The sequence below is a fragment of the Carassius gibelio genome, chromosome B5 (genome assembly GCF_023724105.1).
Source record: "Carassius gibelio isolate Cgi1373 ecotype wild population from Czech Republic chromosome B5, carGib1.2-hapl.c, whole genome shotgun sequence".
Taxonomy (NCBI): domain Eukaryota; kingdom Metazoa; phylum Chordata; class Actinopteri; order Cypriniformes; family Cyprinidae; genus Carassius; species Carassius gibelio.
In genome coordinates this window covers 21,569,745-21,594,388 of record NC_068400.1, presented here as the reverse complement: position 1 = coordinate 21,594,388, position 24,644 = coordinate 21,569,745, and the positions used below count along the sequence as shown (strand labels likewise).

The following is a 24,644-nucleotide window of genomic DNA, read 5'->3' as shown; positions in this document are numbered from 1 at the left end:
CAATGCAATTTCTGATCAGAGCTGGAGTAAATTCCAATTAAATCGACCCTAAATGCAAAAATGGGTGCATTTAAAATAAGCCTAAAATATCTGATATTTTCTGATCAACTTGCTTAGTTAAAAAAATTAAATAAAGTGGCATTAAACAAATCTGATCAGTTGCAATAGTTACTAACATGTCAAATGATGGAGATCTCAGGCCTGGTCAATCAAGCACAAGCAGTGGTAACCCTGCACAGACAAGGGCTCTAACAAAGGGACAGAAACATGGCAATGGGAGAGATGGCTACAGGCTGGGGTGTTTCATCTCCCTGCATGTTTACCATCTTCTCCTCTAACTCTTTCTGAAGCCGCTCTGCTTTGGACTTTTCCAAATGCAGATACTGCTCGAGCTGCCGAATACGGGCATGCTCCAGTTTGGTCTGAGTCTATAGAGAGAAAGAGAGGGGGGAAATGGAAAGACACGAGAGAAAGAGAAAAAGAGACATACATAGGTGGCACAGAAAAAGATTAACAGGTATGAACTATTTACCAATCATAATACCAAAGTGTGAAGGCAATTAAAGGCAATACAGAGTATGCTCTCAGATTCAGCATGACAGTATAGGGCTGGATAAACAGAGACATATTTGATACATTTCGTTCCTGTGGCTCAAGTGGTAGAGTACTGGGTTAGCAGCGCAAAAGGTTGTGGGTTCGATTCCCAGAGAACACATGTTAGGTAGAACCATTAGCCTTAATGCACTGCAAGTCACTTTGGATAAAAGCGTTTGCTAAATGCATAAATTAAATTAAATTGACATACATTTAAACAGATCTTATTCAGAACATACATTATCTTTTTTTTTTAAATCAAAATTTAAATTAGGTTGTTTATTAAGTGTTTGAGGACTGAAGATGTTTGGAAAGACATTCTAAATGACCAAATTCAATCAGTCAATTATCTTCACAGAAATTCTCAAAATTCAAAACATCATCTCCCAGTAAAGTTGTAAAAAAAAGCCAGATACCTCCAGGTCTCCTTTGGTAATGGACTCTTCCTCAACTCTGAACTGAAGATCTTCCACTTTCCTGTCATAACAGATAATGACCACCAGGTGTCAGGAAATTCCTCATTTACTTTTTTGTTTGTTTCTTTGGTAGATAGAGAGCAGATTTGGATTTTATACTGACACCTATCGGCATGCATGCTGGATCACACACACACACACACACACAACACACACACACACACACACACACACACACACACACACAAAACACACACAAAACACACACACACACACACACACACGGGTTTAATTACCAAACATAATTGTAGAAATACTCTATTTCCAGGTCTATTTGTCATTCATGGCTGTGATATATCCTATATTTTGAGAAGGGTAGGTTAATATCTACCAGTGGATCTCTGTTAATCTAGCAAATGATACCCAGTTATATATCTCATCATATATACTGCTAGCTGCGATTAAGAGAATTTGAACATTTTTGTGCTACAACACATTCAATTCAACTTTCTACATGGCCGGTGGATTACTAAATTCTAAAATCATGTAAATAATTTATAGCCAATCTTTTAGATTAGACTTTTCCTACAATTTTTTCCCCAAAATCTGTGTGGTGAATGCAGGAAATATTACGAAAAACCAATCACTCTGAATATTAATTTAGAGAATTTTGATTTCTCAGTACATGACCCCTTTACTATTTATTTTAAACATAGTATAGGTATTCTTACTGATCCAACTCATCCCTCTGTGAATCACACTATAGCTCTTTCTATGGGCCTAAGATATAGAAAAAAAGATTAAAAAGAAATATTTAGTGCACCTTTAACTCAAGCACCAACACAAAAGCAACTAAACTGAACAACAGTAAATGTTAGGATACAACAGTGTACAAGCAGAACTCTACCTTCTCTCTTCGTCAAGCTGATTGGCCAGTTCCATCTTGTCTTTCTGTGTGCTTGCCAGCAGGGCTCGGACTTGCTGTAGGTTGCTCTCTGCCTCTGTTGCATACTGAAAGAGATATGAGAAAAGGTCATTGTTCTTCAGAAATTGATTTGAATGCAGTGTTAAATGGAGAGTGTAAGTTTATATTTGTGAGTAAATGTAGTAAATGTAATGCACATCTAGGCTAAGTGTTGTGTGTATATGTGTGAGTCACACCTGCAGATGTCGGGCATTCATTGCCGTCAGCTCTTTTTCCACCTCGCAGATACGGCTGGTTGCTTTGGCGACCTCAGCCCGCTCTAGGTCTCTCTCAGCCAGGAGCTGCTCTATGTGCTGCTGTTTCTCCTTCAGGGCTTCCTGCAGAGCCGTGGTCCCCGAGATCTTCCGCGCGTACCTCGAGGACGTCTCTGTCAACTGCCGGAAATTAGGAAAAAAACTCACTGAGTGAAATGAAATGAGACTGTTTAGATTCAAATTTGACAATGAATTAAGCATTTAAATCGATGAAGTGATACAACACATAATGAACCCTCATATCATGAAAATCGGACTTATTCCATGTTTAAGTGTTATAATCGGGCCTCCGGTGCATCTAAAGAAAAAGTGAAAGTGACCTGACATTCAGCCAAGTATGGTGACCCATGCTCAGAATTCGTGCTCTGCATTTAACCCATCCGAAGTGCACACACACAGCAGTGAGCACACACACACACACACATCGTGAACACACACCCGGAGCAAAGGGCAGCCATTTATACTGCGGTGCCCGGGGAGCAGTTGGGTTTCAGTGCCTTACTCAAGGGCACCTCAGTCGTGGTACTGCCAGCCCGAGACTCGAACCCACAACCTTAGGGTTAGGAGTCATACTAGCCATGACTTCCCCACCATACAAAACCAAAAAACCCAAACAAACCCCAAAACATAAAACCATACATTAAAAACAACACCATATTTATTTTTTGATAAGCATTCAGTTATTCTCCTATAACGGTCAAAGCTGATTGTTTTTAATCTCTTTTTAATAACCAAACTCAGGAACCTAAGTTCTTTAGAAGAAAAAAGGAAAAATGGTTCTTTATTTTATGCATTTTTAGCATTTTAATTAATATATAATCAGGTCTCAGGGATCTACTAACCCAAAAACGGTGAAAAAAGGACAATCCCTTAACTTTGTTTTGCTAAGCCTTTCTCGACAAGCTCGTGAAAAACTAGCTGGTCAGATTTTGCTCATACGTGACATAGGAAGGGTATATAATAATAAAATGACCACCCCTTAATCTGCACGTTTCCACCTACAGCGTTCCCATTTTGTTTTTGTGATTTCTTCCCCCGCAATTTACCTTCACAGACATAACAGACTGCATTTTTGTAACTTGTGTTTCTAACATAAACTTGTGAATTTGACAATATAAGCGCAATAAGACATGAAAGAGAATTTTCTGCCGTGTGACAGCTGCTTTCTGTGCGCTTGCTTCCAATGCATGCACTCAGTGTATAAGAAGCTTGAACTGACATTGCTTTAAAACACATGATTTCAGCATTATAGACATGATAATCAAAACCAGATGAATTTTAGCAGTGTAACTGTGATACGAGCTAGTGATGGGAAGTCTGGCTCTTTTCAAAGATTCGGCTCTTTTGAATCGGCTCCTTTAGAAGAGCCGGCACTTACGGATCATAATTGGCTTTTCTTTTAGAATTACTCGGAGCCTTCTATTTTAGTCCAATTGTGAATGGTTTGTGTGTTGCTAAGCAATATTTTATTCAGTGTTTTTATAAAAGCCTTATTTTTATGCATTGTTTCATTACAAAAAAAAATACTGTTACTATTATTAAACATTTAAATAAAACTTTAATTAAACAATTGAACACAGTCACTCTGTGCACCTGGATTTTACCACTACACTCGCTATCTTCGGAGCGTGTGTCCCCCTTCCTTTTTCACATAATGGTATGATCCTAGTCTATACATTTTTTTGTAACAAGTAAATACATAAAATAAGGCTTTTATGAAAACACTGAATAAAGAATTGCTTACCAACACAACAACCATTCACACTTGCAAAATTGGGCTAAAATAGAAAGCTTCAGCTGAAGATTCGACTCTCCCAGATGGGAGTCGGCTATTCTCTTTCGCTACAAAAAATCAGCTCTTAAAGCTAGCACGTTCGCAAATGACACATCACTAGTACGAGCTGTAAAATCACTGCCCTATTCTAGAAAAGGGGGCGTTTGCAGCTGACATGCATGTAATGATATAAAATGATTTAAAATGATTTATGGGGTATTTTGAGCTGATATTTCACAGACACATTCTGGATATTATTTCTTGTTAAAAAGGGCATGATAGGTGGCTTTTTAAAAGTCACATCAAGAAGCAATGCCACAAAATGTCAACATTAGACCTGGTTTGCATTGGCACCTTCTTTTTGCCATTTTGCCATCCCTTACCAGGCCAGTGCGACTGGGTCGCCCCCCCACACTGGAGGCCACAGAGCTGACAGAGCTGATGGAGGAGCTGGAAGGACTGTGAGCCAGAGATGACACACCCATCGCCATACGCTTGCTCTTCTTAGCTTTAGCTGGACTGGTGGATGGGAAGCCAATGCGGATCACCTTGTGGATTGGAGCAAAGAGGCCAAATTTATGAGGGCACTGGAAATATCTAGGGAGAGACAGAGAGAATAAGGAAGTGAGGGAGGAAATAACTGCAATCAAACTTTCTCAGTGATAAACTGTGAGAAATGCAAAAATACTTCTTAACTATATTGTTTGTGATTGAGGTTACTGAATAAATGCACCTAAGAAACCTCTGTGTGACAACAGAAAATATTATTGTTGTAGTTTTAATAGAAGAAATAGTTTTTATTTGGAAGTATTAGAATTAATATGAGGAATTTCACTGTTTTGCTTTTTAGATACAAGTTTTTGCCTTTTACCAGTAATGAGAGATTGTTAATTTATATGGTAATATAATAAATCAAGAACTAGATGAGTAAAATAAATCATGAGTAGCTGTAATTGTACAGTTACATTGTACAGTTTTTACAAAAATATTAAGCAATACAATCATTTTGAATTGTGATAATAATAAGAAATGTTACTTGAGCAGCAAATCAGCAAATAAGAATGATTTCTGATGTGACAATATTGACTGGAGTAATGGAAATCAAACCAATAAATTACATTTTAAACTCCATATTAAAATAATACAATTTACTGTAGTTAAAATGATTATTTTAAATTGTAATAATATTTTACAGTATTACTGTTTTTACAATAAATAAATGCAGTCTTGGTAAGCCTAAAAGCACTTTCAAAACCTTTGAATGGTAATGTTTTCTATTATTACATGTTTCTTTTCTTATCCTCTGAACTGAACACAGGGAAATCTCCAGCCTGATGTCAAGCTATCAATATAAAAACAAACTAAATAATCTACTAAATCCGGTTTTGGGCCAAACGTCAACAATTAACAAGTATCTATGAAGCTGTTTATTCCTGTTTGGAAGTCAACCATCCCCATTCTTCAATGAAAAGACAGCGGAGGTTTAACTTTGGCTCAGCATGTGAATGATTACATGTCCAAATTACTTGGCCTGTACTTTACCAATAAAAGTCAACATGAAACTACGTTTGTAACCCATTTTACTTCAGTAATGTGACAGAATTTACCTCAAAAACTATATAAAGTGAGAGTTTGTCAGTCAGGATTTGGTTGGATTGGGAACAGTGACCATTAATCAGGTTAAGATCGGGTTATTAGATTTTGAAAAAAGACAAAGCGTTTTTTTGCCTCAGGAATAACATGAACTGATGAACTGCTGAATAAAACCAGGATGTATTGAAAAAACATTTTGGCGCTTTTCCACTGCATGGAATGGTACGGTTCACTTTTAGGTGATTTTTCAATGGGTACAGTACCTGGTACTTTTTTAGTACCACCTCGGTTGAGGTTCCAAGTGAACCGTACCATTACCAAAAAGTGACTTGTAAACTCTGCTATTCACTGATTGGCCGGAGAGAATCGTCACTACCCGAGTCACTGAATGTATGACACAAATCGTACGGAGCAAATGCAACTATTTTGAGGGAGCGTATCTTTTTTCACAACCAAAGGTGGCTGTTTCAATGGCTGTTGAGAAAGTACAGTCGTTCTTCTCGTTGATATCCTAGGAGCGGATCCAGCGAGAGCTTGATGGGGGGGACGCAGAATTAAAAAGTTTCTTCAGGAGTCACAACAGTAGATGTGGTGCAACTATAATGATGTGTGAATAATCCCGCCTCTCTAAAGCGGTACTGAACTGCAGTGGAAATATTGTAGGTCACACTACAGCTGATATATATTAACATGCTAAACAGTCTTTAAACATTGAGACCCCTAATGTTGAAGGCCACTGATGGTGCTCCTAAAGACAGGACATGTTAGCAGAAGACTAATGATGTACCTGGTTCCAGCTACAGCTCCATCGTTTTTCCCTAACGGCTCGTCCAGCTCAACTCCACACCACTCGCCCTTGGCAAAGTCAGTTTCTCCCACATAACGCACTACTCCTGTTTTAGTGCCGCCAACCTGAGGAGAGGGCAGAGGATGTTCAGTGGTACATAGCGGTAACATGGACACATGGTTTACTGTAATAACTGTATAACAAAACTGAAACAATCAACTGAAAAAAAAAAAAAAATCTGTATTAATCAGTCTTTACAAATTATATAACATGAAACCAATAGGATGTAGGTAATATGAGTTGGCTTCAACTCATCTTGATGCTCTTAAAATGGTCTAATATTTGTCTACCACTACTGTCTAAAAAGTCTAAATTTTAGGTAAATAGAGATAGTTGGTCCCACCGAATGTCAGCGGTGCATTGTAGTGTAGTAAAGTCTGCCAGCTGCTTCTGAAATGTAACTGGGGATGACTGTTGTGCTGGTTGAACTGGCCTAGATTTATCAACCAAGCACTGGGGAAGAAAAGGAGGTCACAGGCTACTCATTAGTGATGGCCCAAACATATAAGCATATCTTGTCCTTTAGAAACAAAGAACTGTATATCACACATTGTGTGTGCTTCAAAAGCTTGCTTTCATAGTACTGTGAAAAAAAAAAAAAATTAAGAGAGTACATTTCTCCTTAAAATTATTTCAGTCATTATTATCTATGACTGGGACATTTACAGGCATTTTTTGTGACATATACCCATTAGATGTTTTTTTTCTGATCTGTTCAGAAACAGAAAACCTGTTAAAGGAACACTCCAACTTTTTGGAACTTTAGCTTATTCACAGTATCCCCCAGAGTTAGATAAGTCCATACATACCTTTTTCATTTCTGTGCGTTCTGTAAGTGTTATTTGACGCACCCACCGCTAGCCTAGCTTAGCACAAAGAGTCGATGTAAATGGATACTGTTAGCATAGTAATCCCAATAAGTGACAAAATAATGCAAACATTTTCCTATTTACATGTTGCGATCTGTATAGTCACAGCGTGTACAAATAACAAGGCTATAAGAGACAGAGACGCCCTGTTGATGGTTCCGTAAACAAAACAAGTGACTAACTAGCTAGACGTGACTCGTGATCATGGCTGACTTTGAGGAATTGTCAGACTCAGAGGAATTTTACTGTGTATCAAACCAAGATCCAGAACCATATAGTTTTGAGCCAGAATACACAGACGAGGAGTTACAAACTTTGGAAGCTGTAAGACAAGATGTCGAAGGGAGAATCAGAACGAACACAGACTGGTGCTGTAAATGTGGAACATGCCAACCTATGCCGACAGAAACCGAGTGCCTTTGTTGTAATGAATGGGACCGGTATTGCCATCAATGTCAAGGCTTGATGACAATCAAAATATTTGCGTCACTACCACGGAAGATTTCTCTCCCCTTATACACCCGGCAGTTGTCGTTTTTTTTCCCATTGTGACAAGATCAACTGGAAGAAATGCCCCATGCCGAGTGAACCTAATGGTCAGCTGTCCACCAAGTAAGTGATTTTGTTATAATGATCATGAGCAGTGTGTTCATGACAACACAATAATAACAATAAAGGGGATACACGGAGCCCCTATTCATGTAATAGTGTCACTACTTAGGTTATATTACATTAGCATGGCACTGTTACAGTATGGCTAATGTTAGTCATCTCAAAACATAACGGAACACTTACCGCAGCAACAGGTGATCCAATTTGTCCTGTCTTTATTATCGATGGGATGGCTGTATCCTTTAGCACACGTTTTATGGTCCGTGTTGCAACTTGCATTTTTTTCAAAATAGTCGTCCACAGTAAAATGTTCAGAGCAAACGAAAATACTTCGTGATGGTGTTTACAGGTGTGTTTGGATCTATTTCCAGAGCAAGTAGCCATCGATTCATCAGGTCAGCATTTTTGGTTGGAATTCTATGAAACATCATAGTATTACCTGGTCTCCCCTGTTTATTGTCGCAGCTCTTTACAATACAGCAAACACCCATGATTGTACACTATAAATGTACTATCTAGTAATTGCTGACTCTATTACTCCACCTAGTGAGAATATAGTTCCCAGTATTTATACGATTAAAAATGGGCTCTGTCTCATATAGCCTTGTTATTTGTACACGCTGTGACTAAACAGATCACATGTAAATAGGAAAATGTTTCCATTATTTTGTCACTTATTGGGATTACTATGCTAACAGTATCCATTTACATCCAGTCTTTGTGCTAAGCTAGGCTAGCGGTGGGTGCGTCAAATAACACTTACAGAACGCACAGAAATGAAAAAGGTATGTATGGACTTATCTAACTCTAGGGGATACTGTGAATAAGCTAAAGTACCAAAAAGTCGGAGTGTTCCTTTAAATAATAGATGCTCTTAAATTTAGATTGACAGCAGAAAGACTAAACATTATAATCCTTTGAATGCATTTATTTTTGCTGTTTGTCAATTATTCTTTATGAATGAATTTTGAAGCATTTAACTTTACATAAAGACCTAAAATAGAAGAATGCAAATGGTCCTAGTGTGAAACCTTGAGGCATATTTCTACAAAGACATCTTTTTACTGCTCCTTATCAACCAGCCTTACACCAGAAGGGTCTCTCTATTAATGCTTAGTCATATGACACAGCAACACAGAACACAAAAAAGCAGGAAACCATCCATCCTTTGGCTCAATTCCACACCGAGAGCAATTATCCAGGGACTGCAATAACTAAAGATAAAGCAACAGATAAAACAAAGAATTAATTAAAGACATACCCTCTCGGTTAGGGATAAAAAGCCTGTCTGATTTGAATTGCTTTGGAACAAAAGAACACACAACTACAATAATATCTCCCAGCAAAAGACACAAACAGATCTTTTGGCGAGGGTCTAAGGTTTAGGCATTACTAGAGAGTGTGACGACGGAGATATGTAAACAGTGGACCATAAATGTATAAACACATGCTTACATGCATGGCCTACAGTTGTGTCCACATTTATGTTTTAATCTGACTCTACTCAAACTCAGACAGCATGCCCCATGTACCTCCCACAGTCTGTTCACTGACTGACTGATGCATATTGCAGACAAGAGTTGCAAATGTTGAATGAAAATATGCAGTTCCAATTTGATTGTCTGGTCTCTATGCACTACTGGAGGTCAACTTTTAATCAGTTCACCTAGAAACAAATGTTCTACATACATTTTAGCCATGTTCTAAGACACCGTTTGTACAACTAATTGTAGAGACTAATATGCCATTATTTGAGCTTTTCCCTCCAACATTACCATTCTGTTATTATAGTATGACTGAAATCAGATTTATCTGCTCCTAAATGCACACAAATAATAAGCTGTGGTTGGTTGCTTTACATGTTGGTTATACAGTCTCATCCTGTCTAAGTGGGAGGTTCTTGGCCATAAGTTGCAGTGTGAACCAGCTGGACAACATTGTGTACCAATAATTAAAAGCCTAGCTCTGTAAACCCTTTGTGAAAATGTGTACCTAATTATACTGAATGTGCACTTGTAGTGTACATCAAATATTTAAAGTATTTTAAAACTGTACTTGCAAATAATAATACTGACAATAATAAAAGAGCAATTAAATGTGCTTTAAGTGAGTACATGTTCTTTACTAGTTTTTAGAACAAGAGTTGATTTAAAATGTCAATTTCAATGTTTTAAAGTACATTGTAAATAATTGCTTTAAGAATATTTTGTTGTGCTGTAAAAATAAGTACACTTCTAACATACAAAAGCAAAGTCTCTGATTATAATATATTTATCAAAACTGTGGTGTGCTATTTGATATTACATTTGTAGTTAAGACATTTTAAATGTGCTAAATTGCAACTTTATCATTTCAAATGTGCAATTGCAAATACATTTCAATAGGCCTACATAACACACACGTTTCAGTAAAGATGACATTAAAGTTTAAGTTTACCATAAATGCTTGTCAGAGCAGTTGGGAACATATGTCAAAGACAATAGAAGTTATTAAAAAATGAGACATGAAGATGTACAGTATGTCCTACTTCAGTGGGTAAAATAACTCTAAAGTTTGGCTAATTGGATTCATCAAATTAAAACCATAAAACATTTTGTTTATTATTTAATTGTAAATAACATGCATTCAGTTCACACTCAAGTATATTCTTTAAAGTGTACTATATCTAAACAAGTACTCTTGGTAAAAGTTTGCTAAATAGAAATCATTTTAACAAGGAAAGGCTTTATTCTAAACCATTTAACATTTCAATGCAATAATTCATTTTTGTTTTGAGTCTCTCTAAAAAGTATTCATGCCACTGAAAATTGAAAATAAAATTGGAATCATAACCAGAATAATACAATTCCTTACAATTCCTTAGTTTGAATCCCTACTTACACGAGAATCCTACAAATCAGCACTGATTCATGACAAAGGTAAAATTCCATTTTTTTTCCTGCTGTCAGTTTGTGGGACCTCGTCATTCTTCTAATATACACAGATCATATGGCCTCAACAAAAGTTTGGAACTGAAGTAGAGCCGTTTATGTTTTCACAGCTTCATCACGTGGTGTTCTGAGCACTGTGAGACATTCTGCTCCAGAGACATCTGTGCTTTGACATTAAAAATGAGAGCGTCCGGAAGAGAATCTATTCAGACAGACGCATCACTTCCTCCCGCCAGTGAGCGAGTCTGTATAACTGACGTGGCAGATGAGCCACAGTACGGTCCAGTGTGGATGAGTTCCTGAGGGAACGTTCCAGATGTGCAATATTTACTTTATCAATTTCATCTCACTACTGTTTTTTTCATGTTGGAATGGTTGGAGTCCCAGACCAAAACAGCAGCAACAGAGGGTAAAAACAAACGTCAAACATATGTGTGGCAAAATCTTCCAAGTCACTTAAGAACAATACAGTTTTGAGCTGCTATAGTCTAACAGTATGAGAAGAACTCTAAATTCAGCAGAATACATGAGCACAGCACAGAGCTGAGTGGAGAAGAGTGGAGAAAGCTGACTCAGACAGTCACTGCTCATAATATCAGATCCACAATCGGTCAGCATAAGCCTCAACTTGGCAGAGACCTGATCCACCTTCCGGTTCCTTTTGACGGACTGTCTGAGATGACTGATGCTCCTCCAGAAGTCTGCAATAAGACCAGATTGAAGAACCTCTCTACATAACGCTACAACAAACAGAGTTTGACTGTCAAAAATACAAATACAAATTCACCCAATTTTTTTTCCAAAAAGGACATCTTCCAAATCTTTTCTTCAAAAGGTTCAATAGCTAACTACCATTAGAAGGGATGAAGGTGAAATTGCAACTTCATAACAAATTAGTAGATTTGAGTTTTTCTTCTGACATATAGTGATCTATCCATTTCCTGTCACCTCCATCAGGGCTATATAACTAATTATAACTAGATATAACTAATGACTTTCTGCATTTATAATTAAAGTTGTGATTAGACAGATGTAGCCACAAATAATTTCTTCTGTTTTGTGATGTACATGAGTCTCAAGCTTTAAAATGATTTTGATCACTTGAAGAGGAAACCGATTCCATCATTTGGTGTGTTTTTTGTGCAAAGTGCTATAAGGTGAAAGCGCTACAAGGAATTGTCACGGGTCTGTTGAGTCATATATTGCTGATATACAACATGTGCATTTGGAAGTCTTGGGAGAGCAAACAATGGAAAAGCACTGACTTTGAGAGGTCCTTCATGCACCACAGCACAGTCATGGTAATAAGATACCAGTTGCAGGGGGAAACAACAGGGAACTGACATCTTTCTAACACAGTTCAAATTATATACAAAATCTATGTCATACAACATTTTGTGCATGTGCATTTTGTGCACAGTTCTACAGGGTCATCTGACAGGATTTTACATTTGAGTTCACAGACAGGAATATACTAGATTAAATTCAACTGAGGCTCTATCGACTCTAGTCGATAACTTTTACTTGTCCCTCAGCTCAACAAAAAAGCAGTTAATTAGCACCAGAGGGACAGTCTTAATTTGTGTTAAAAAAAAAAAAAAGAGAAAAACTAGAGATAAAACATTTTCATACAATAAACACTGAAATAAAATGTTGTATTAGCAAAAATCTCATTAAAAAAGTACAGTCTGGGTCTAAGTGGGTTTCCTCAAAATTAAGGCAATAAATCACGATTAGACAGAAGACACCTATGGAGATTTACTGCTAATCACAGAACCAGCTTTACTGACTAAATGCACATGACAATCGCCATTAATCACATTCGATTAATCGTGCAAGCCCTACAATCAGGTGTCAGTCAGGATTGAAGCATACAGTCAAGTAGATAGCTGAGATCAATGGCTGAATGGTTTATGGAGCAGTAATCCCATCTGATTAAGAATATTGACTGCCTAAAAAGCTTTAGGGCTGTGCCATACTAAATGGAAAGCATTTTGACCCACAGCCAATCAACTGTATAGTGAACATATAGTGAAGCAGACAGCTATTGGGCAGCATCTATTACCTAACATGAGGAATCTAACACAGGGAAAGCCACACATTAGTCAACCACAGAAGAAAAAAAAATGTACATGACATTTAAGGACAGGCTAATCTGAAATGGATGATAGCACAACTATAAAACAGCATGCAAATGGGTAGAGTAGCTCTGTCTACAAAAGGTTTGGCTGAAACTAGCTCCACATCATCAGATACTAACAAAATGGAGTATTTCCAAAACCATAACATCCTATACAGTGCTCCAGTCTGAGGATCAGAATTATTATGACAATTTCATCAGCGATTAAAGGCAGGGTAAAAAATTTATAAAAAACTTTTTTCCAAATTTGTTTAAACTTTATTTATATTTCAATACATAATTAAAATGTAAGTACTCTGAAAAAGAAAGTATAAAAATCGAGTGTCTGTAGACCTCTCACGACTGTTTTAAAGACAGCTCATTATTTCCATTCACTCCACCCCCTCCCTTCTGGGCTCGCTGGAAAGCCACGCTGATATTAACTTGCGTTTTATTTCTTTGTTTATGCAAAGACTTTTTGTTCATTGCCTTTTCTTGTACTGTTACTGTCTTTGGTTTACGTTCACTAACTGCATAGGGCGGTACTGTGAATTTTGCTTGCTGTTTCTCTGCCATTGTTTTGGTATTCCTAGGATCCGTGCCTCTTGAATTCCTCAAATCAAACGTGCGCGCGCAAGTGGGCAGGTCATGTGTGGCAAAAGGGTGGTTGCCATGGTTGCAAGAGAGTGACAGTCGCCTAAGCCAATCCTATGTTTCGTCCCGAATGGAAATAATGAGCTGTGTTTAATACAGATTAAACGGTTTAGAGTCACTCGATTTTTATACTCTTTTTATCAGAGTACTTACATTTTAATTATGCATTGATATATATAGAAAGTTTAAACAAATTTGGAAGAAAGTTGTTTATAAAATTTTTTACCTACCCTGCCTTTAACTACAGACATATAGACAGAGCACTTAAACTGCTATTCTTTGTTATAACAAAGTACAATGTCAATATATTTGGCAGCCATATTTGCAACACCTCTTCCATCTACTACAATGGGCAAATTTTGAAATGTCAAAACTGCTTGCCAAGCTTACATTTAAAGTGGTCATGAAATTCTGTTAATGTTTGAGCTAGAGTCAGTTTCCAAGGCAGAAAAAATGTAATTATATGCAACCACAATGATTGCAGCAATCTGTTTCAGCATGGTGTTTGCTCTTGGTTGCTTAATTTTGGTATACAGTTTTAAAAGTATTAATATTACTTTTCATATTACATTGGTCCAGCCAATGCACATGTGCAGTTCCAAACAAATCCAAAAACTTCAGATATACCAAGATGGTGCACACATTATTATGAAATAAAAATATTTAGGGTTAGTTCACCCAAAAAATAAACTTCTGTCATTAATTACTCACTCTCATGTCGTTCCAAACCAGTAAGACCGTAAGACCTGTTCATCTTCGCAACACAAATGAAGATATTTTAAAAAACAAATCTGAGAGCTCTCGGTCTCTCTTTATAGACAGCAATGCAACTGCACTGTTTCCAGGTCCAGAAACGTAGTAAGGATAACGGTAAAATAGTCCATGTGACATCAAGGGTTCAACTGTAATTTTACCAAGCTATGAGAATACTTTTTGTGCGCAAAGAAAACTATAATAACAATTTATTCTTCCCAAGTTACCATTCTTTCGCCATTACCATAAAACGTAATCAGGATGCGACAAAGAAAACCTAAGACAGTTGAGCAACTAAAAGCCTGTATTAGACAAAAATGGGACAACATTCCTATTCCTAAACTTGAGCAACTTGCCTCCTCAGTTCCCAGAAGTTTGCAGACTGTTTTAAATAGAAGAGGGGATGCCACACAATGGTAAACATGGCCTCCCAACTTTTTTGAGATGTGTCGATGCCATGAAATTTATAATCAACTTATTTTTCCCTGAAAATTATACATTTTCTCAGTTTAAACATTTGATATGTCATCTATGCTGTATTCTTAATAAAATACTGAAATCTGAAACTTCCACATCATTGCATTCTGTTTTTATTCACAATTTGTACAGTGTCCCAACTTTTTTGGAATCGAGTTTGTATTTTACTGATGTCCTTGCTACGTTTCTGAATCTGGAAACATTGCAGTTGCACTGCAGTCTACGGAGAGTCGGAGAGCTCTAAGATTTGATCAAAAATACCTTAATTTGTGTTCAGAAGATGAACAAGGGTCTTACGAGTTTGGAACAACATGAGGGTGTGTAATTAATGACAGAAATTTCATTTATGGCTGAACTAACCCTTTACAGTATGGAACAGTACATGGCAGATTTTGTTGCCCATTCAAGTAATGAACTTTGTTTTGGATGCCCAAAACAGCTGCCCAGAGGTGTTGCAGAGGGAACAGAATTTTCTTGAAAGGGACTTTGGTGTGCGTCTCAGGATACAGACTGTATCCACGGGAAATGGAACTTGTACCAGCAGCTGCACTGATGTCATGACTTTCCCAATTGGCGACTGGTTCTTTTATTTAGAAGGTGGGACTTTTTGCAGTTTCTCCAATTTATAGTAATATGAGTGTCCCGTCTTGATATATATATCATATTTATACTATTATTCTCCCTGAGAAAAACTTCCAACACTCACCAGCACTCGATCTCCGACCTTAAGGTCCTTCTCTCCCCCTTTCTTCACAGATCCGCTGTCAGACATGTTGGATCCAGACTCATTGCCGGTTTTGACGGAGCTGTTGAGCATGCCTTCTCTGAGTGGCATGACCACACGCTGACCAGATGCTCCCGCACCACCCTGCAGCTGTGCGTTCTGCTGCTGCTCATCGCTCCCGTCTCCGATGGGTTGTCGCGTGAGCTTGGAAGGCCTGGTGAAGATGCCCTGCAAAGGCTGGCACTCAAAGTAACGCACTCCATTGACAGAGCCATCATTTTTTCCAACCAGGTCATTCAGCACCACTCCAGCCCACTGTCCTGGGGAAAACTGGGTCTCTCCAAGATAGGCGATGACTCCTGGTTTGACTCCGTTCACCCAGACACGTTCACCAACCACAAAGTCCCCGGCCACCTCATCACCCACCTCGGAGGCTTTGGAGCTGGACTTGTCTGAGGCGTTGCTGCTGGGGGTGGGAGTCGTCTGCTTGTAAGGGCAGCAGCCTGTGAATAAAAAAAGATTTGATAGTAGATTATGAAAGGAAATAGTTCAGGTTCAACACGACAAAGCTCAGTTGACATAACTTGTGGCACATTGTCAGTTGCAATGTGTGTTCTCTCACAGAACTGTGTGTACAATAACAGACTTACAATGGAGGTCTATGGGGCAAGGCATTCTGGTGGGTTCTCTGTAGCTCGAACATTTTGAAGTATTAATATTCATTCTGCCATGCAAAAATTTGTTATTTGAGACATAAAGTCTAAACCATCTTTTAGTGGTGGAACTACTGGTGTAGGTGGATGAACTTCTAATTATGCAATACTGATGTAATTACTGAGGGCAGAGTTTGCTCCACATAAACAGTGTTTTATATAGTTGCATTATGTCCCTTTTCTTGTATCCCTGTGTGTATTATTTCTGTCTCTCCAGTTTATTGGATATTAATACTAAAATGGTGCATTTGTTTTGAATGAGATCCAATCACCCAAGTAACTTTCTGTTCACCCTGCTTTCATCTGGAAAGACCTTTCATAGTCTGATGGCCAAAACTGAGAGACTTAGGAGAAACTACTTTCCTCAGGCCATCAGACTCCTAAACTCAGCCTCTTAACATCTAAAGGACTTCATTAACACACTCGCCATACACGTTACTTGACATTGTCTCTGCACGAAGCACTTTCTGGTTTCATTGCTGCTATGTAACAACCTGCACTGTTGTACTTTACTTCAATTTTTTCTCCGAACATACCTCAGCATATTCCTCACTTGTACAGTACATTCCTGTTTCTTTAAATATTAATTATAAATTCTCCTTTCTGAGATTATTGTGTAATGCCCTGTACTCTGAGGCTCTTTATATTATTTTGTATAGTCTTTTTATCTTATATCCATGTTTTGTACTTTCTTTGTCTTATACTTGTCTAAATTTGCACAATCTATGGAGCAGACCTAACTTACATTTCACTACTGGTTATGTATCATATATATAACTGAATATGTGACAAATAAAAAAAATCTTGAACCTTGTTCTTAAATCTTGAGTGGAAATGATTTCCTGTAGTAACTGATAGTGTGTCAGTTTCATCTGTTTGGGATCGCAAGATTTTCAATGTTTTTGAAGAAGTATCTTAAAGAAGAATGCATTTATTTGATTAAAATACAGTAAAATAACAATAATGTCAAATATTATTGCATTTTAAAAGAACTGTTTTCTAATTTAATGTTTAATATGCAATTTATTGTTTTGATGGCAAAGCTAAGTTTTCAGCAACCATTACTTCAGTTTTCATTGTCACATGATCCTTCAGAAACCCTCAAGGTTTGTTTCTTCTATTCTTTTATTTATTTATTCTTTTAGGAAATTGTTACTTTTTTAAGTATGTTCTGATGTTATGAACAAAGTTCAAAAGAACAGCATTAATTTGAAACATAAAATCTTTTGTAACTCTGTAAATTGTCACTTTTAATCAATTTTAACAGCACATTTTATCACTGTAAATTTTATCAATTCTAACACTGTAAATTGTCACTAATGCATCCTTGCTGATTAAACATGAAATAAATATTTAAAAAGTTTAGTTAAAGAAATTTTGGTTGCACTTTATTTTACAGTACGTGTACTAACATGTACTTATAGTGTACTTACAATGTATTTATCTAAAAAAGATTTGGTAACACAAGGTAACTACATGGGGTAGGGTTAGGTTTAGGGGTAGGTTCAGGGTTAGTACCTAGTTATGACATAGTTATTGTAATTACTATAATAAGTACATAGTATGTACATGAGGAACAGGACTGTAAAATAAAGTGCTACCGAAATTTTGAACAGTAGTGTACCATGGTACAACAGTGTATTACTTCCTCGATGTTGACACCTGATCATAACATAATTTTTCTTTAAAAATTTTTTTAATCTTTATCATACAAAGTTTGGTGAAAATATTAAACATTAATGTCAACATTAGGTGATTCAAATTTCAAAAAGTATTGTAATGTGAATTATCAGAAGGAAATTCGACTTGAAACTGGTTATTAATAAATCGATGAGGTGAATCGAAAGACATCCATTTTAATAAAGTGTAATGTTCTCTGTATTTCACAGTTGTCAATGTCAAAAGTTGTTACACAGCTCATTTAATGCATGGCATCAGAAAACTTTCATAATTTGGCTCATGTCTGGATGTCTCTCCAGCCTCCATGAAAGGTGGAGCAGAACTCTAATTTCTAAACGAATCTGGGTCAGTGGGATTTACAGTGAAACAGTTGATGAACCTGGGTGCTTTGCACATTTGCCTCTTACCAAATAGCGCTTGAAGGATACTACAGTGATGATGTGTGAGCCACGGCTCATTTAACATGTATTCAGTCTGTCTGTCACATCTCAGCATATGTGTGTGGGGGGTTATAGTTGCTGGGGGAGGGGATGATGACTGCTTTTGTTTCTCACATGTTTTGTTTCTTTCGACATGTTCTTGGACTGATAAAAATGGAGATTAAAGATCTTTGATATGAAGAATTTCTAGGCTCCTTTTCAATCAAAAAACATCCTGACGTTCACTGTTGTTTATAAATGGTGAAAAGCAACACAGGGCCGGTGTGCCTCTTAAGAGCTGACAGACTGTCTACGTTGAGAATTTTGGATGTTATTCAACTATTATTGAGGTCAGTAGTCTACCACACAGAAGCAGACGTGTAAACGTCAGCAGTAATGGAAATATATAAACAAATCTTCTTTTTTGGCAGAAAACAGAGTAGAATACAAAAACTAATAAGGCCAAATGCAGCTTGCTAAACAGTCAAGAACTTCTTTGCATCTCGTAGGTCAAGCAAACATGTTTAAGCTTCCATTTACCATATTTGATGGGCACTACATATATGCTTCAATCAGTATTTATATGTAAAAAAATAAATAAAGTCTAAATTATTTATGTTCATCATTTAAAGTAATGATATGGATTACTTTAACCATGCCTTTATGGAATATTTGAAGCTTAAAACTATTAGTATGTTCCAATGGAGGGTCAGAAATATAAAGTAAAATCCATTCCTGGTACATTCTGTATGAAGTTGTATGTTTATTTTGGACCACTGATGAACAGCTCTGTTGTGCAAAGTACAATATAGTACATAGCAGCAGATTGTAAATTAATTATAACTTAAATACAATTTACTAAGTGGAATGTACTATTTTAATAATACATTAATGGTTTTGGGGCAGTGTTGGAAGCTCCAAAACACATTCCCATTCATTGTTTATTGCATGAAACACAGCAGCCTGGACTTTCAAATATATTTTTGTGTGTACCAAAGAAGTATGAGTAAATTATGACAGAACTGTCCATTTTACTCAACTACTTTTGGAAATTACTAGGGCTGTTCGATTCCACAATTTTTGGAATCGATTCCAATTCCCATTCCTGGTCCTTGAATTGATGGGATCCCAAAACAACCTCACTGTTGTTTTCAATTCTTTTCCAATTCTTGTTTTTTTAGATTGAAGGAACCTAATCTCACCATGGTGACTCCAGGATAAATCGCAGAATGTATCCTTCCTATAATATGAAGCTTTTTCTATGGGAAAAAAAAAAGAATATTTTCTGTTTTGTTTTTGTTTATTTTCATGAATTTAAATGTGTGCAGCCTTTGTAGGATGTAGCCTTGCATTTGAGAGACTCCCATAGATAAGCTTAGTTGAACTGAAAAAGACTCTGAATGAGGAGTCGATTCCCCTTGATGGAATCGATTCGATTCCCAATGCCTTGGAATCAAAGAATCGATTCTTTTTTTTTTTCTAATTCACATTTATTTATTTAGCAGTCACTTTCCTCCAAAGCAGAAAATGAGGATCATCACAAGTAACATATAGATTTTTCTCAACGCAGTGAAACATAAGCAGGAGTGTGTGTGCATGTGCATATGCCGGGAATACACGAGCACTACACTACGGTAGAGAAAACTAGGCCCATTCAGGAAGTCCCGGCCCATTGCGGAGCTCGAGCGGAGGCTCTGGTGCATTTCTTGCCCAAGTGGCTGGGTTGCTACGGTAACACTAGATCAGTAAGGGAAAAAAAGAAAAAGGAGTGATGCAGGAAGAAGAGAAGAACAGAGTCCTCACTTCACTATTGTGCCTGCACTCCTCCTCCCACCATCTCAATCCCACCATTCAGCAGCACAAGCTAACACAATGACCCCAGCTCAGCCTTTAACCGCCCCCTGCACACACACACACACACACACATTTCTATCTCAGAAGCTCTCTGTGAACTCACTCCTCCACCGGACACACTCCCTCTTCTCCCCACTGGAAATGGAAGAGTATCTCCTGATATTAAAAACTTGGATTCATAATATGAATGTAACTTTTCCAATAGTAGTTTTTGGTTACTTTATTTTAAGATGGCCTTGTTACAGTTTATTAGACAATTATACAAAATATGAGGCAATATTAATTAACAACATGTACTTACTATATGGTTAGGCTTTAGTTTGGGGTTAGTTGCTTGTAATTATGCATAACTTGTTACATGTACATACTATAGCAATAAAAATGTGTAACAAGAACACTGTTAAATAAAGAGTTAATGGTTTTGTTTTGTTTTTTTATTCCAGTTTTATATGCAGGTATAAATGTAATTAACTGTTATTTGAATGCAATTTGTAGATTGATTCACCTAATAACTGACTGAAATGCAAAATGACCAATCCTTAATCAGTCATTTTACACAATATTTAATGACCATGTTGATGTGCAGAGATTTGTCAACATGAACACGGAGTCCAAGGAGGTTGAGCAAACTGAAGGAGGAACTCAATCAGTGATTTTGTCAAGATTTTTCTTCTTGTTGCGCCGAATTCATAGTTCAGTTGCCTGACCTCTTTAAACAAACTTTTCTTCTTTACCTCCAGACTCTATTACATGTGAGGAAGAACCAGTACATGGAAATTTGTCTACAAAAGATGGAATTTTGGCACATTGCTTCTAGCTCTCATCTGTTAAAAGGGGGGGGGGGGGGTCTAATGCTATTTCATGCATTCCGAGTTATTAACACTGCTAAAGAATAAGATTCTCCTGCTAAACATGGCCAAAATTGGATGCAGTTTGTTTTTCCGGGGCAGCAATGGCGTTTTTCAAGTGTGTTTGTTAGTCCCCGTTATTTTGATGACCAATGTTTTATAAACTAGGCCCGGTTCAAAGCTGGATTTGCACATTGCTTGATACTGAAAGATGGAGCATTCCCAGTGATAAACGAATCAGCAATCCATGATTCGGAACTGGAGGTGGTAAGTGAAACTGCATCAGATTTCTGTATTTTGTTGGCAATCGTCGCACAAGTGTTTGTGACTCTTTAGCTCCGCCCACAGCATGTCTCCAGGAGTTCGGCTGTTTTCAGAGAGAATCGTAAAACTGTTTCTTTCTTTTATAAATATGATCTTGTTCTTTGGAAATAAAATATTTGCAATATTTGCACTGGCTTCCAATAGCTGCTCGCATAAAATTCAAGGCATTGATGTTTGCCTACAAAACTACCACTGGCTCTGCACCCATTTACCTAAATGTGTTACTTCAGACTTATGTGCCCTCTAGAAGCTTGTGTTCTGCAAGTGAACGTCGCTTGATTGTGCCATCCCAAAAAAGCACAAAGTCACTTTTATGGACTTTTAAATTAAATGTTCCCTCCTGGTGGAATGACCTCCCCTACTCAATCCGAGCAGCTGAGTCCTTAGCCATCTTCAAGAATCGGCTTAAAACACAACTCTTCCATCTTTATTTGAGCATCTAACTTTAACACTCACTATTCTAATTCTATTCTTAAAAAAATCTAACTACCTTTCTAATCTTTTTGTATTCTATTTTCTTTTTCATTTATTATGCAATTGTATATGTATGTGGGTGTGTGTAAAGACCTCTAACTAGCTTGCTCTATTCTTTTATTTTTTATTCTATCTGTTTTCTTTATTTATTCTATTATTTAAAATCCCATGCTACGTGTACTGTGTTAACCTAACTGAGACTTGTTATAGCACTTATATATCATTGCTCTTTTTGTTGTTTTTGATTGCTTCCACTGTCTTCATCTGTAAGTCGCTTTGGATAAAAGCGTCTGCTAAATGAATAAATGTAAATGTAAATGTAAATATGAAGGATGCAATACTATTTTATAGGTACTGAAGATTAACATGAGATTGGGTGTTATGTCCCCTTTAAATCAAGTTTTTAACATAAGAAGAAAACATTTAGTGTTAGCGTCACCACAGTATCAGAAATATTTTGAGACCTGTCAGTGGTCCTGTCAAAGAAAGTGACAGACGCAGCTGATGTTAGGCAACTCAGTGCTTTTCTAACATATCTAAAAATATGAAGGGAACGCTTACTTCATGCAGCTTTCTTCACTTATCAAACATTTCTGGTAGTAGAATCTTGAAAATTCCATCTAGCTTAAACATAAAAGCATACTCTGGATGATAGTATGTAGGGAAATATAAGTCTGAATCAGAGCGTTTTGTCCAAATTGAGGTGTTATCACTCTGAAACATATCTTGAAAACAATTTATCCATCCATCTTTTCATTCATTCTCCAAACCACTTGGTGGTGGGGATACTTTTTTTTCCTTTAGGGTTTTCTGGGGAACTGATGACAATCTGTGACACTGATTTCCATTGTGGGCAGCCAATCAGATTGAAAATCTGGTCATCTCAGTCTATATTATCCATCAGTCAGTGTGTAAATGGCAACCGGATTTAATGGGAGTCATTTTGAGGCAGAGAGAAACTGAGAAACTACACTTAGGAAATATGGTAAAGAACCATGCGGCACTATTTTAAAGCAAAAAACGCTACGACCAGAGCATTCATAAAGAATTCATACAAAACAATTATCTGGTCTAAAAACACTAGAAAAGCACAAAAAGCTGGTTCAGAGAGTCTTGTGTCTAAAACAATGTGCTACTCATTTCCTGTGCCTGGGCTGCATATGTAAGAAATCTTTGGGGGAAACTGGTTTTGGGAGTGTACAGAGCATGAGTCTGTGGGCGGCTGACATGCATTTTACTTGACCACAGGATGCTTATAGTGTTAACCAGTTTATACATTAGTAGATTGCAAAATTAATGGTTAGTTATTAACTTTGAAACCATGTGTATGCTGAACGTAAACACTGCTCATTATGTTGATTACGTTCTTGGTCCAAAATGGAATTCTCCAGAATTGCAGAATAAATTATGTTATTATTGACTTCTTTGTGCGCAAAAAGGTATTCTCATAGCTTTGTAAAACTACAGTAGAACCACTGATGTCACATGGACTATTTTACCGATGTCCTTGCTATATTTCTGTGCATTGATTGTGATAGTTCCCTTGCTGTCTATGGAGGGTCATTGAGCGCTCAGATTTTGTTAAAAATAAATAAAAATAAAAAGTAAACGAAGGTCTTACGGGATTGGAATGACATGAAGGTGAGTAATTAATGACAGAATTTTCATTTTTGGGTGAACTATCACTGTTGCTAAATATATGAACGGTCACATTATATGCCATTTTTTAGGTGTAGTCTACAAAAAAAAATAAAAAAAATAAACAGCCTATATACAATCATGGCCAAACGTTTAGCAGTGACATAAATTTTGTGTTTTGCAAAGTCTGCTTGTTAAGCTGCTGTGGTGTTTTTTCACATTGTTTCTAGGTTATTGTGTAGAGCCGGGATGGGCAATTTACGGCCTGCAGTGTCTTTTAGTATTGCCCACTGGATTATATTAGACTCGGATGATCAGTTTTAAAACTTTTGGAAAGTAAGTCATGTAAAGATTGCTTTCAGTTAATACTGTCTCCAAACAGAGGAGGTCGGTAGTTTTCAACCACTCACCTATTAATTACAGCACAGTAGGACATGCACTCTAACGTAGACATTTACTAACATTGGCAAAAAAAAAAAAAAGATTTAAAAACAGACCATGAAAACATTTTTTTTTTCTGGTCAAGATGGTAAAAAGATTTTCTTTTTACCAAGCTCAGGGGAATACCAATATGTTTGGAAATCTGTATTTTTATTTAATTGGCCATTACACCACTGTTCACAAACAACAACGGGGACGCCAGAGTTGCACTTGCCTCAAATTTCAAAGGTAAAATGCATAGTAAACAAAATCATTTTTGTCAAATGCATGACAAAAATGTTAGAAAAATGTCTGGTCGTAGCATAGAAACACTGAACAGAAATGTTTGCCCTTAACTGTGGGATCTTGGGGGTTCCTATTCTTGTTTCCATGGGTCCTTGGGTTAATTGTTTAAATTTAAGGCCATGAAAACTCTTAAGTGGTACAAAAAGTCTTAATTACAAAAGGTCTTAAATTTGGGGACTGAAAAACAAAAATTGCTATGTAGATGAAAGGGTTAGTTCACCCCAAAATTAAAATTCTCTCATTAATTACTCACCCTCATGTCATTCCACACCCATAAGACCTTTGTTCATCTTCAGAACACAAATTAAGATATTTTTGATGACAGAATGCAGTCAGATTTCCTTTAATTGACTGCCTTTGTAATTAC

General features: G+C 37.0%; 1 protein-coding gene across 3 annotated transcripts in view; it reads right to left on the bottom strand.

The window, feature by feature from the left end:
• Nucleotides 1-24,644, bottom strand: part of LOC127957259 (CAP-Gly domain-containing linker protein 2) — a 40,758-nt gene that overhangs the window by 12,869 nt on the left and 3,245 nt on the right. For 2 of the 3 annotated variants that reach the window (XM_052555714.1, XM_052555715.1), the window contains exons 3-8: nt 15,584-16,104; nt 6,404-6,528; nt 4,407-4,620; nt 2,172-2,369; nt 1,918-2,021; nt 1,011-1,071 (exon numbers count right to left, since the gene is read on the bottom strand). In XM_052555714.1, the coding sequence (XP_052411674.1) occupies nt 1,011-1,071; nt 1,918-2,021; nt 2,172-2,369; nt 4,407-4,620; nt 6,404-6,528; nt 15,584-16,104 (1,223 nt within the window). Of the gene's footprint in view, nt 1-323; nt 429-1,010; nt 1,072-1,917; nt 2,022-2,171; nt 2,370-4,406; nt 4,621-6,403; nt 6,529-15,583; nt 16,105-24,644 lie in introns of all 3 variants that reach the window. The other variant, XM_052555713.1, reaches the window with a different exon arrangement.